Raw genomic sequence first — 13,070 nt, 5'->3', positions numbered from 1 at the left:
CAGGTGCAGCCAGACCGGCGACCAATCAGCGGAGCCGTAGCGATCAACGGGTAGTTTGGTGGTTGGAGTTCGAACAGGTGGCTGGCTGTATACGTTTCTGCTCACCCTGGCAAGCCTTGCTGGTGCTGGTGTCGTTGTTGGACATTTCTTCCATAGTCTTTTTATATAATTGTGAAGACGTAATTTTGGAGGGAAGAGCAGGCTCAATCTCTTGAAGGAGATTATCGTCACAGTAGTAACACTGGATTCCTCTCACTCTGCTTAAGAGAATAATTTGGCATGTACTTCTTTTCCCCTCATTCATGTCATGCTGTAGTTTAAAATCACACTCTGGGAAAAGGGTAGTTGACCTCCACCTTGCCGAATCGACAATTTCTCTTTCTCCTCCCTACATGGAGGAATATGCCTTGGCTTCTCTACAACAGACAGCAGCATTCTACGATATGTTTAAGGGCTCACTATTCCCTGTGCTACATCCCTCGACGATCCCCGGTCAACATCAACTTAATCATTCTACAACAACAACTGGTGTTACACTGGTGGCAGCGGTGGGATTCACCCGCTGTACTCCGGCTCACAGCAGCAGAGCAGCGCACAGCAGCTCACAGCAGCACAGCGTCCAACACATGGACATTTCATTCTGAGTTGCTAAATCTAAAACAACAAACCCACGATGTTCCAAACACACACACACACACACACACACACACACAAAACAAGTTTGCTATTGATGTCTAAACATGTCTGAGAGAGTGAATAAGAGCATTAGTACCCCCTTAAGTTCTCACAAATCAGATCAAACATGCGTTTTCTTCCCCCCAGGGTTACCAAAGACACTTTATGCAGCATTGCTCAATTTCACAACTGATGTAATGATTTCCTAACTCATAATATCACCGCCGCACCCCTGGGATATAATGAAGCTGGTGTAATGATCCTATAAACTCTCAGAATAATGAGATCATCTCTTGGGGATAATTTATCTCGTGTAATGATCCCCCGACACTCTTAATTGTCAACTATTGATAGCTTCATATCTCGGGATAAATTAATTATTTTCGTTTTTATCCTGACTTTCGGTCGTAGTTACAGATTGATGGCAAACTCTTCCAGATTGATGATATCCAAGTAGTGTGCATTAAACCACTGATATATAATTAAATCTCCTGAGCATGACTAAATTTATCATATACGATTTGTTCTAATCAAAATGATAATTCAATGTACAATTAAGACTACATATTTTGTATATAATTGTTCTTATTCAACCCACAACTGGAAATGAAAAACCGGCATTGTTTCGGTCCGTCCTGGAGTGTTATCAGTTGTGTAATGGAAAGATTGATGATTGATGAAGATTAATCCACACAAGAGGTGGCACGGGCATGTATAGCTCGTAATGGGAAAGACGTTAGAAGAGAATCACTGTAAGGGATGAGGGTGAGGCGAAAGATGGGAGGAAGAAAGAGAAAGATGAAGATAAGAATAAGATGAAAGGAAGGAGTAAGATGGAAAGTAAGAATAAGAGAAAATTATAAGAATAAGAGAAAAGGTTAGAATACAGAGAATCCGGTAAACGGCACTCAGCCACAAAAGCCTTACTCGCCCTTTTAAGCCTTACTCGGGAACAAAAGTCTCAATTTGCCGCAAAAACCTTATGCCAAAAAATACTTACTATGCAAAAAATAATTACTATGCCAAAAAAGACTTACTATGCCAAAAAGATTTATTATGCCAACAAACCCTTACTATGCCACAAAAGTCTTACTATGCCACAAAAGCCTTACTCGGCCATAAAAGCAAGAGTCACGAAAGGCTAGCGTATATCAAGGATCAGGTATGCTGCACTTTTCACGCCAGAGAGGCGAATGTTGAGCTTTATGGAGAGTGCACCCTAAATATCGCTGGCATTTGATCCAAAGTGAACCACGGTGTGTGACACTGGGATAATGTCAACATTGCAACAAATGCAGTAAGAAGAAACATTTTGGGAATGATATAAAGGCCCGGTGGTGGAGTATGAGGCTTGGCAATGCAGCCGAGGTCGTTGGTTCGCGCCCCCCTTACAGCCCTCGTAGATTTTTCTCAATGATATAAATATTACACCAACAAGCCTTTCTGTTTGCACAGCGGCATTATATGAGTGAACAAAATTGTTGAGAGTTATTTCTGATTCTGATAAAAACAATCCCTGTGTTATATGCTGATATTGTGATACGTATTTAATACTGTACTGTTTATGTGAACTTTCCCAGTGATAAATATATAATCATTTATGAATAAAGTCTTGATTTGTTTTGTTTAATGGGAAAGGGGAGGGGTGTTGGTCTGCTGGGAGGGGGGGTGGTACTCCATGAGAGAGGGGAGGGACGGATCTGTCGAAATGGGGAGTTAAGGAAAAGTGACGAACCTCAATCATCATCAGGGCACTGAATCACTTGGCAGAGCAAGAAAGTTACCTCAATAATATCGTAATTTTTTTCATTTTGATAATGACGCGAGGCAGGAGGATGTAGTCACCAATCACCAGCTAAGTAACTTTTTTAGATAAATTCTTTACTAACCAAAAATTAACACCGTAATCATGTCTAGTCACTTTGTCATCCACCATATCACACTCTCAATCATACACTTCACTTGACCCCTAGAGATCTTGGCAGCAACTAAGATATGCTTCTTCTTGGAGTATACCAAGTTACAGCCTCTCTCCTGTGCCAGGTAAGTCCACTACGGGCTCACCATAGCCCGTGCTACTTGGAACTTTTTGTTCCAAGTAGCGAATCTTAAACAACAATAACAACTTGGAGTATAACATTGTTCTAAAATCTTTCTTAACGCAGGGGACTGCAGCGTTTGAATTTTTCTCCGTTGGGGGGACTCAAGAAGATGGGCTGAACAACCCCTATCGAACCCAATTTACACGATATACCCCTGCTAAACCAGGGAAAATTGGGAATTATGAGTAATGGGCAATTAATTCAATATCGGGCGCCATAACACCTTGCAACAAGGCTTCATTAATTCAACTAGGGGATGGGGTTGGGTGGGGGGGGGGGGTGACCATCTTATATGCAAGAAAATGCCTTCATGTTAATTAAATCGTGAGGGAAGACGTGACACAAGACACAGTGGGACATCTTGAGGCATTTAAGGTGGGAATCTTAGATAATGAAGCCGGAAACTGAACCCTCCGGCCTTACAGAAGTAAAGGGCTTTGATTCCTCGTTATTCGACAGAAGCGAGGAACAAGGAATATTAAAAAAGAAAAAAAAATATGATTGGAAGACAAAAACAAGAAGCAAAAAAATAATAATAATATAGGAGGACGGAGGAGATAAACACACGAGAATGGAAGAGGAAAACAAGATATATTTTTTAAAAGCAATTCAGAAAAAATAATCTTGTAAAACGAGGACTGTTTAATGGCTGGACAAAACGTGAGCAGAACTAACGAGTTAAACTCACCTTTAGGAAGATGTTCATAACTCTCATGTTCGTTTCATCATCCAGTATTTCTTTAATACAAGAATACGAGAGTGAAAGTAACTATACAGGCCTAATAGCCCATATGGGACACTTCCTTCTATATCTTTCCTAACTCATTCACGTCTAACCTATACTTGAAACAATCCAATATGTTTTAAAGTGTCCAGTTGGCTAACCAGACATGGTTTTTAAAGTATGTGGCATGTTTGTATGTATATTTACGAACACACTGCATGTTTACAAGTAGCTGGTGTGTGTGTGGGTATCTGGCAGATATCTGGGTATCTGTGTGGGTATCTGGCATGTTGATATCTTGACACATGTCAGCAAAGATGCTACATTGCTATCACATTCATCTCGCACCGCGAGCTCCAAGCATCATCAACCAGCAGGTCCAAGGATCACCATATTGCAAGTTACAGCCCCGCTCCTGTGCCAGGTAAGTCCACTACGGGCTCACCATAGCCCGTGCTACTTTGAACTTTTTGTTCAGAGTAGCTGAATCTTAAACAACGACAACACCATCTCGGAGCACCACTAACTACTAGTCCAGCTACACGAATTTGCTATTTTCACCGGCACTACCGAAACAATGCCAAATATCTTCGTTACCATGAGTAGAACCCAACGTGACATTTAGGAGTGAAGAACAGAGGACTAAGAGTGTTAATAATGCTTTCGAAATTAACCAGTGGTTACGGGTTAGGAAGATTCTTTCGACGCCTGTTAAGGGACGGCATGAATTCCTGATTTCTGATTAGGGACGAAGGATTTCCTGGTTGAGGATTAGGGACAGAAGGATTTCCTGGTGGAGGATTAGGGACTGAATGGTGGCCGGTTAGGAAGTGAAAGCGTCTCTGCTGGCAATTAAGGGACTGCAGGATTCCTTGGGGTCTGGCAAGGGACTGCAGGATTCCCTGGGATCTGGCAAGGGACTGCAGGATTCCTTGGGGTCTAGCAAGGGACTGCAGGATTCCCTGGGTCTGGCAAGGGACTGCAGGATTCCTTGGGGTCTAGCAAGGAACTGCAGGATTCCCTGGGGTCTGGCAAGGGACTGCAGGATTCTCTGGTGTCTGGCAAGGGACTGCAGGATTCTCTGGTGTCTGGCAAGGGACTGCAGGATTCCTTGGGGTCTGGCAAGGGACTGCATGATTCTCTGGTGTCTGTCAAGGGACTGCAGGATTCCTTGGTGTCTGGCAAGGGACTGCAGGATTCCCTGGTGTCTGGCAAGGGACTGCAGGATTCCCTGGGGTCTGGCAAGGGACTGCAGGATTCTCTGGTGTCTGGCAAGGGACTGCAGGATTCCTTGGGGTCTGGCAAGGGACTGCAGGATTCCTTGGGGTCTGGCAAGGGACTGCAGGATTCCTTGGGGTCTAGCAAGGGACTGCAGGATTCCTTGGGGTCTGGCAAGGGACTGCAGGATTCCTTGGTGTCTGGCAAGGGACTGCAGGATTCCCTGGTGCCTTGCAAGATATTGCAGCTTTCAAGTCAGGCGGCAGTTGTTCCAGACTCTGGAAGTTTTCTGTGTGATTTCTGAATTATTCCGAGACGAAGGAAGCCAGTAGAAAAGTTTAAGACTTTCTGATCAAAGAATTCAAGAAAGTTTTAATGTTAAATAGCCTTTATTATGTACTCAAACAACAGATATACAAACGATTTTAAATCGTTATCTTAGTTAACTATCACTCCTAAATCTTGTCAAAATTAGCATAATATAGTTTTAAATTTATTATAAACAAAATGAAAAGAGTCAATTGTTATTATTTATAAATAGCGAGAAAACACTGGTTTTTGAAGAATCCAAAAGTAACCTTCACCGCACAGAATCCTCGTTAGTCAGAGTGAATCAAAGTCAAGTGTGATAAGAGTTCCAGACTCTTCACCATTATCACAACCTCTTCACGAATACTGTTGTTGTTGTTGTTATAGATTCAGCTACTCGGAACAAGTTCCAAGTAGCACGGGCTATGGTGAGCCCGTAACTTACCTGGCACAGGAGCGGTGCTGTGTGTCTGTCACGAATCCTTAACTGTCTGTCCTTATATTCACCTCAACGGGAATTGGATGATTGGCGGGTCGTGTTCCAGGGGGAACCGTAGAAGATTAAAGCTTACAATGGACATGCTTTAGAAGGGAAGGAATTCTGCTAGCAAGACTCAGAAGTCGTCTGCACCTGTACCCATCTGTGGAAAAAGTTATCTGAGAAGGAAAGGCAACGTATCTATATCTACATTCCATTCACCTGGGCTCTAGGAGACTCGAACCGTGGACCCCATGCGTGTGAGGCCGAAGCTCTATCGACCATGCTATTGAGTAGTCTTATTTAACTTATCCACACCTTAGACGGTCTTAGTTTTGCCTCTTATTTTACATCCACAGAGAGTAAGTTGGTGCCCTGTTATACCACCTCTGGTTGGAAGAAGGGCGGGGGCCCTGAGCCTCGGAGAAAAGCACACACAAAGCATTAGAGGGGATTTTTAGGTCCCCAAAATGCAATTTCGTATATTTTAGCATATTTTTGCAAAGGTTTTCCTGAATACAACAGCATTATTATCAACGCAAATTTTCTTACGAATATTTTCCATTTACGTAAATAGCTTCTACCACATAGATTTTTAAAGGGGGAGGAAACACTAGATTATTAAGTCTTTCCATTTTATTACAACTTTTCGTCAACATAAAATCTTCAGTAATAAGCACATGGTACATGTGTGTATGTGTGTGTATTCACCTAGTTGTGTTTGTGTATTCACCTAGTTGTATTCACCTAGTTGTGCTTGCGGGGGTTGAGCTCTGCTCTTTCGGCTCGCCTCTCAACTGTCAATCAACTGTTTCTAACTACTACTGTTATTTTTTTCCACACCACACACACCAGGAAGCAACCCGTGACAGCTGACTAACTCCCAGGTACCTATTTACTGCTAGGTAACAGGGGCATAGGGTGAAAGAAACTCTGCCCATTGTTTCTCGCCGGCGCGGGATCGAACCCGGGACCACAGGATCACGTGTGCAGCGTGTTGTCCGCTCGGCCACCGGCCCCACACACCGTGTGTGGGTGTGTGTGTGTGAGAGAGAGTGTGTGTGTGTGTGTGTGTGTGTGAGAGAGAGAGTGTGTGTGTGTGTGTGTGAGAGAGTGTGTGTGTGTGTGTGTGTTAGAGTGTGTGTGTGTGTGTGTGTGTGAGAGAGAGAGTGTGTGTGTGTGTGTGTGTGTGTGTGAGAATGTGTGTGAGTGTGAGAATGTGTGTGAGTGTGAGAATGTGTGTGAGTGTGAGTGTGTGTGTGCACGCAAGCAAATAATTAGCCACAAAGTACTAGGGATAAAATAATTATCTGTTATATTGCTCAATATTACTGATCATGGCTATCAGTAGTACCCTGTGCAACACTATAGAGAAAACCGCACCTACTAACAGACATAATAATCGCTATAATCTCCAATGTCATAGTTACCAACACAATATTAAAAATAATCGACATCATAATTATCAACACAGTCCGTAATCTCACAGTTATCAATGTAATTAACCAAATAATCGAGGAGATAATTACAGGTGTCTTTAATATGCTACTTATCGAGTCAAACATCACCCAGTAAACGATCTCTCTCACCCCAGGTATCCACTTACTCTCTTTATCAACCATGGGATTGCCAAGTAAGCAATTCACAACGGTCGAATTGCTTGTTAAGGAAGACAGCCAACCGTGCAGTTGCCACCTCCGCGTGTCTTGGAAAAGGAGTTAAGAAAATCTCTTAGTCGAACATAATGATCAAAATCGTAGTTACAGTCTTCCTTAAAAACAACAATTAGATTTATACCAATTTTATTACATTTGCAGTGATTAGATAATTAATGCAAAAGGCACATAGATACACCAACATTTTATCCGTAATAGATGTGATTCAGCCGGATTATACGGAGATAAACGAATTTTTAACCGAAATGCGACTGAGTTGTAAGTGCCGGATATGCAATCATCAACGGTGAAATTTATATTTCTTCATAAGGCTGTGCCTCTGATGGTGTGTGGTGAACCTCTGATGGTGAGAGGTGCTGGTCAGGGTACTAAGTCGCTCCTTGGTCGTCCACCATCAGTGTATTTAGTGGCCCATGGAGCTTTAGTGGTCCGTGGCCCACGGACATTGCACAGTCCATTCCCACTGTGCCTTAGCAAATAGCCCACAGTGCTTGGTACACATACTATGGTGCGCGGTCCAAACCCTTAGCCCGCGGCAATTGCCTCACAATGCCTTCTTCACGATGTTGTTTTAGATTCAGCTACTTAGAACAAAAGTTCCAAAGTAGCACCGGCTATGGTGAGCCCGTAGTGGACTTACCGGGTACAGGAACAGGGCTGTAACTGCCTTCTTCACGAGCGTGCTGCCGTATAACGAGTCATAAGAAGCATGCTGCGGTTCGCGGTGGCGCGGCGAGGAGCTGTAGAGAGGCTCTGGAGCAGCGTTAATGCTCGTTAGTGACGGTGATCCATTGTTCGTAGAGTGCCTGATGGACCACGTGCTGGAAATGACGTTGCTGTAGGCGGTCACACCGGTCAGTCTAGCGCTGTGAAGAGACTGAATTATGTGAGTTTTTCAGTGTTGACCAGACCACACACTAGAAGGTGAAGGGACGACGACGTTTCGGTCCGTCCTGGACCATTCTCAAGTCGATTGTGATGAGGAAGTTGATGCAGGCAATAAATAGGCAAGAGAGCCTATTTAGATAGGCTCTAAATAAATAGTCAAGAGAGAGAGAACGTCGTCGTCCCTTCACCTTCTAGTGTGTGGTCTGGTCAACATTCTTCAGCCACGTTATTGTGACTCATCGCTTGAGTTTTTCATCTCAATTCATTCCTGGATTCTATAGTTTCGGAGTACACCAAGGTATCTATCTTTAAGAGTATAAATAGTACATATAATGACGGGAGAGGGGGGGGGGGAGGAGAGAGAGAGAATTATCAGTGAAAAGCGCCAAGCCATTAGACTATATAGCACTGAGAAGTTGGTCAGGATAAAGATTTGGGATGGGACGGTGGGAAAGGAATGGTGCCAACCACTTGGACGGTCGGGGATTGAACGACCATCTGCATGAAGTGAGACCATCGCTCTACCGTCCAGCCCAAGTGAGAGGGGAAGGAGTATATGTAAAAAAAAACAAAAAACTTTACTGTTGTACCCGAAATAAGCCTAAATTTTGTATTACTTGTACTGTGAAGTACCTGAGACAAAGCAGTAAGCTAACCTTACCTCAGCCAAATCGAGAGTGAGAGAGAGAGAGAGAGAGAGAGAGAGAGAGAGAGAGAGAGAGAGAGAGAGAGAGAGAGAGAGAGAGAGAGAGAGAGAGAGAGAGAGAGAGAGAGGGGGAGGGAGGGAGAGGGAGAGGGAGAGAGAGAGAGAGAGAGAGAGAGAGAGAGAGAGAGAGAGAGAGAGAGAGAGAGAGAGGAGAGAGAGAGAGAGAGAGAGAGAGAGAGAGAGAGAGAGAGAGAGAGAGAGAGAGAGAGAGGAGAGAGGTGAGAAGGAGGGAAAGAGAGAAAGAGAGAGAGAGAGAGAGAGAGAGAGAGAGAGAGAGAGAGAGAGAAGAGAGAGAGAGAGAGAGAGAGAGAGAGAGAGAGAGAGAGAGAGAGAGAGAGAGAGAGAGAGGAGAGGTGAGAAGGGAGAGAGATAACATAATTAACGTCCCTACTCAGAGCGGCACAGACCCCAGATAATAGAGGGAGCCCGGCAGGGATATGTCTGGTTCAATGAGCACTTGACAGCGATGTCGATACGGAGTCAAAGTTAATTATTAGCGTCCCGGGTCATTAAGGTAGGTCACGTGTCACAGGTGATGGCGCAGGTACTGTCAGACTCCGGGGTCATTGTTCTCGTTGTTGAGGCTCCGGAGTCTACCATCTAAAATGGTAATCCCCGTGATAATAAAAGAATGAGCGGAAATCCTAAGATATCCACTTCCTCACCTGAACAAGTCACTTGAGATAAAAAGATCGTTCGGACACGGTTTACCAATTTCAACACACCACACTGTAGACCTAATATTATACAGACCTAGTCATGAGGTCTGTATAATATTGGACCTTCATCTTCTCCTACATACCCGAAGGAGATGAAGAGGTTAAGTAGACAATTTTGGAAGGAATGAAGGGATTGGAATCTACCCTCGGAACACCCACTCTGACATACAGTAGGGAAGATAAAGGAAGAATTAGCTGACTTTTATTAGATTGCGAGGGAACTATTGATTCCTCTGCCCACCAAGAGACCTATTCAAGCGCTAGAGATACGAACAATAGGGGTAACACAAAGGTTTTGATGGGTAAGTCACACGAAATGCTTTCTAACGGGAGAAGAAACACAGATTTTCTCTCGACATTATGAAACTGTGTGTGGTGTTGTTTAATACAATTAAACCGATTTGAGGCTTACCGTACACAACGTATGCACACCGTACCTAACAATACGTATACACACACACTACGGCACACCGTAATATAGTTTTCAGGCTTAAAATAACTCAAAATAATATAGCTATGCCTCTTCTCTTTCCCCTTTTGTTCGAAACTTCCATCCCAGCGACGTCGTGTATATCGATCTGCCCTCCGTTGACGGCAACAACAACAAAAATGCACATCGGACTTATTGCACCCTGTTGGGAACAAGAAAAATAATCAGGGACATCCGACTTATTGCACTCTCAAATGAATTCTGTCTTTCAGTGGATCCCTTTTGAAGATTATTGAGTTTCGCCACCCTGCCTCCCCAAGCTTTTAACAAATCAAGTCACGAGGCTGAGAACGAAAGAAACCGAAAACCAGAAAGAAGAGGAAGATTCTATGACGGCGAGGCGGGAAGCTACGTCTCGCGGCGAGGCATGGAACTATACAAGACTCGCGGCGAGGCATGGAACTATACAAGACTCGCGGCGAGGCATGGAACTATACAAGACTCGCGGCGAGGCATGGAACTATACAAGACTCGCGGCGAGGCATGGAACTATACAAGACTCGCGGCGAGGCATGGAACTATACAAGACTTGCGGCGAGGCATGGAACTATACAAGACTCGCGGCGAGGCATGGAACTATACAAGACTTGCGGCGAGGCATGGAACTATACAAGACTTGCGGCGAGGCATGGAACTATACAAGACTTGCGGCGAGGCATGGAACTATACAAGACTCGCGGCGAGGCATGGAACTATACAAGACTCGCGGCGAGGCATGGAACTATACAAGACTCGCGGCGAGGCATGGAACTATACAAGATTCGCGGCGAGGCGTGGAACTATACAAGACTCGCGGCGAGGAATGGAACTAAACAAGACTTGCGGCGAGGCATGGAACTATACAAGACTCGCGGCGAGGCATGGAACTATACAAGACTCGCGGCGAGGCGATGTACAACTACGAGAGTGACTGAGTAGCGAGGACCTACGAGACTGTACACGCCACATACCAATTCAATTTCTTTCCTTATTATGCACCCCTATACCAATCCCCTGGGCGGTGGTGGATAGGGTTACAGAGGCACAAAATCCCCACCATCGATACTCTCTCTCCCTCTTTCAGAAATATATCCAGTCACCGAAAAAATAATAAATAAATAAATCAGTCATACGCAGACAAAAAAGATGTCTTCTGGTGAACAAAAAACGTGAAGAGGGATAATAATAATAATTAAAATTTAAAATAAAACGAGACACTTTAAACAAAACCTCTGATGTTCTCTCAGATACAGAAAGCTTCACAAAATTCCCAGAGATAACCAACCTTGCTCTTTCCCTTCACTACTGCTACTTCTTCTAATCTTTTGCAGTTGCAACTGTTCGTGATGATGCTGTCTGTAGCCGTTCGTGCTGGGGGCTGTTCGTACTTGTTATACTTGAGTTCGGTGCTATTGTGGTTATTTCTGTTGCTGCTGCAGTCGTTCTTGTAGCTACTACTAGCTACTAACAAGTGGTCCATTGCAATAAGAGTACTTACGTGACAACTTCTATTTGACCACAAAAACATAGCATTAATGCATATACCATATAGGTCGTCGAATACTTAGCAATTGGGTGTCAAGTCCCATAAGAATATCAGGAACAGCATTGTAGATAAAGCTTTACAAAATTCCCCTAAAAATGGGATAAATGTAAACATTCACATATCACAGAGTCCTAGACTAGGTACAAAATTATCAGCTGAAGTAATGCAATAGACGTCCAATGACCACACTAGCGAAGTGGCACAAACCAAAGAGCCGAAGCTCAACCCCTCCACAAGCACAACTTAGGTGAGTAAACAAATTCGACCATGAGCCCCTTCATATGTTGGAAAAGCATTCGGAACCCATTGAAACAGGATCCATATGAGGGATGGGGAGAATAACGAAGGTGGACATGATAGTAGGTGTATGTCTGAAGGCATGGTAGGAGGGGTGACGTGCCTGATGGGTGGACAAACGACCTTATGGCACCTCTATATAAGGGAGAGGAAAGAAGGGAGATTGTGAGGAAATTATAGAGGGGTGCAGACTGAGAGTAAGAGACAACATAGAGCAGGATTGGGAAGGAATGGGATGGGCTTAGGAAGGGAAGAGGCCGTAAAGAGCAGTTTTTTTATCTTGAGAATGGATGTTGAAAAGTTTCTAGCAAAGAGGGGAGAAAGTTGCATGTTGCTTTTATGGATTTAGATACAAACGTATGACTGAATTGATCAGTGAAGCATTGTGAGAGGACTGGCGGGAAAGGTTATGAACGGTATTAAAATCCATTTTATATGAATAACAGCATGTGTGAGAGTATTGTGAGAGTAAGGAGAGGATTTTTATAATAGGCGTTATTTATTTTTCATTATTTTCTACCACAGACGTGGCCACACATTTACAATGCTAACCAGATTACATACATTTTGTTCTGTCCTCCATGGACAAGGTGAGAGATCTGTAAAACATATAATTCAGGGATTTATTGAACAATCAACCACAGGTGATTGTAGTGCTTTTAAAATGCTAATCTAACCTATAGACATTAATATATCGATACACAGATTTACGTCTGCCCTACATAAAGTGTTCTATGTGTCTTTTACAGTGTCATTAATGTGCATTTACAAAAGTGAAATGCAATTCTGACCAGCTTCCACATATCTTCCTGTGAAAGATATATTTTCCTGTATATCCTTCTATCCAATTGAAATAATTTTTTTTTTTTTTTTTTTTATCTTTATTTAAAAAAATACAATATAAGTTACATATACATAAGTGTTACAAGGCAATTATACATTACAATTTGAAATAATTGGATAGAATTGGGGAAAGAGATGCTGCAATTGGTAGTAAGTTTTAGATACAAATGGTAATATGGAAGGGGGAAATGAACAGAGGATAATGTTTAGGAGTAGACAGGCAGGGGCGGTGAATAGTATACAGAAAGGAAGTAATTTTAGTTTGCCAGTTAAGATAGGACTAATAAATAGTATAATTACTACTTCAAATCCTGACATACGCAAGTGATACTTGGATTTGGAAAGTGGTAGAGTGCTCAAGATTACAATGGAAATTCCATGTTTTTGGAAACAGTTGCAGGTGTATGTAGAACGTGTAGA

The 13,070-nt window shown here is 43.2% G+C and overlaps 1 protein-coding gene across 1 annotated transcript; it reads left to right on the top strand.

Annotated features, from left to right (window-relative positions):
* Nucleotides 1-1,750: 1,750 nt before the first annotated feature.
* Nucleotides 1,751-5,023, top strand: LOC138358802 (putative per-hexamer repeat protein 5). Its single transcript, XM_069316977.1, has 2 exons — nt 1,751-1,837; nt 4,445-5,023. The coding sequence occupies exons 1-2, from the start codon at nt 1,751-1,753 to the stop codon at nt 5,021-5,023; spliced, it is 666 nt and encodes a 221-aa protein (XP_069173078.1).
* Nucleotides 5,024-13,070: the final 8,047 nt, after the last annotated feature.

Source organism: Procambarus clarkii, chromosome 86 (assembly GCF_040958095.1).
Source record: "Procambarus clarkii isolate CNS0578487 chromosome 86, FALCON_Pclarkii_2.0, whole genome shotgun sequence".
Classification (NCBI taxonomy): domain Eukaryota; kingdom Metazoa; phylum Arthropoda; class Malacostraca; order Decapoda; family Cambaridae; genus Procambarus; species Procambarus clarkii.
The sequence above is the reverse complement of the archived record's forward strand: the minus strand, read 5'-3'. Positions and strand labels throughout refer to the sequence as shown.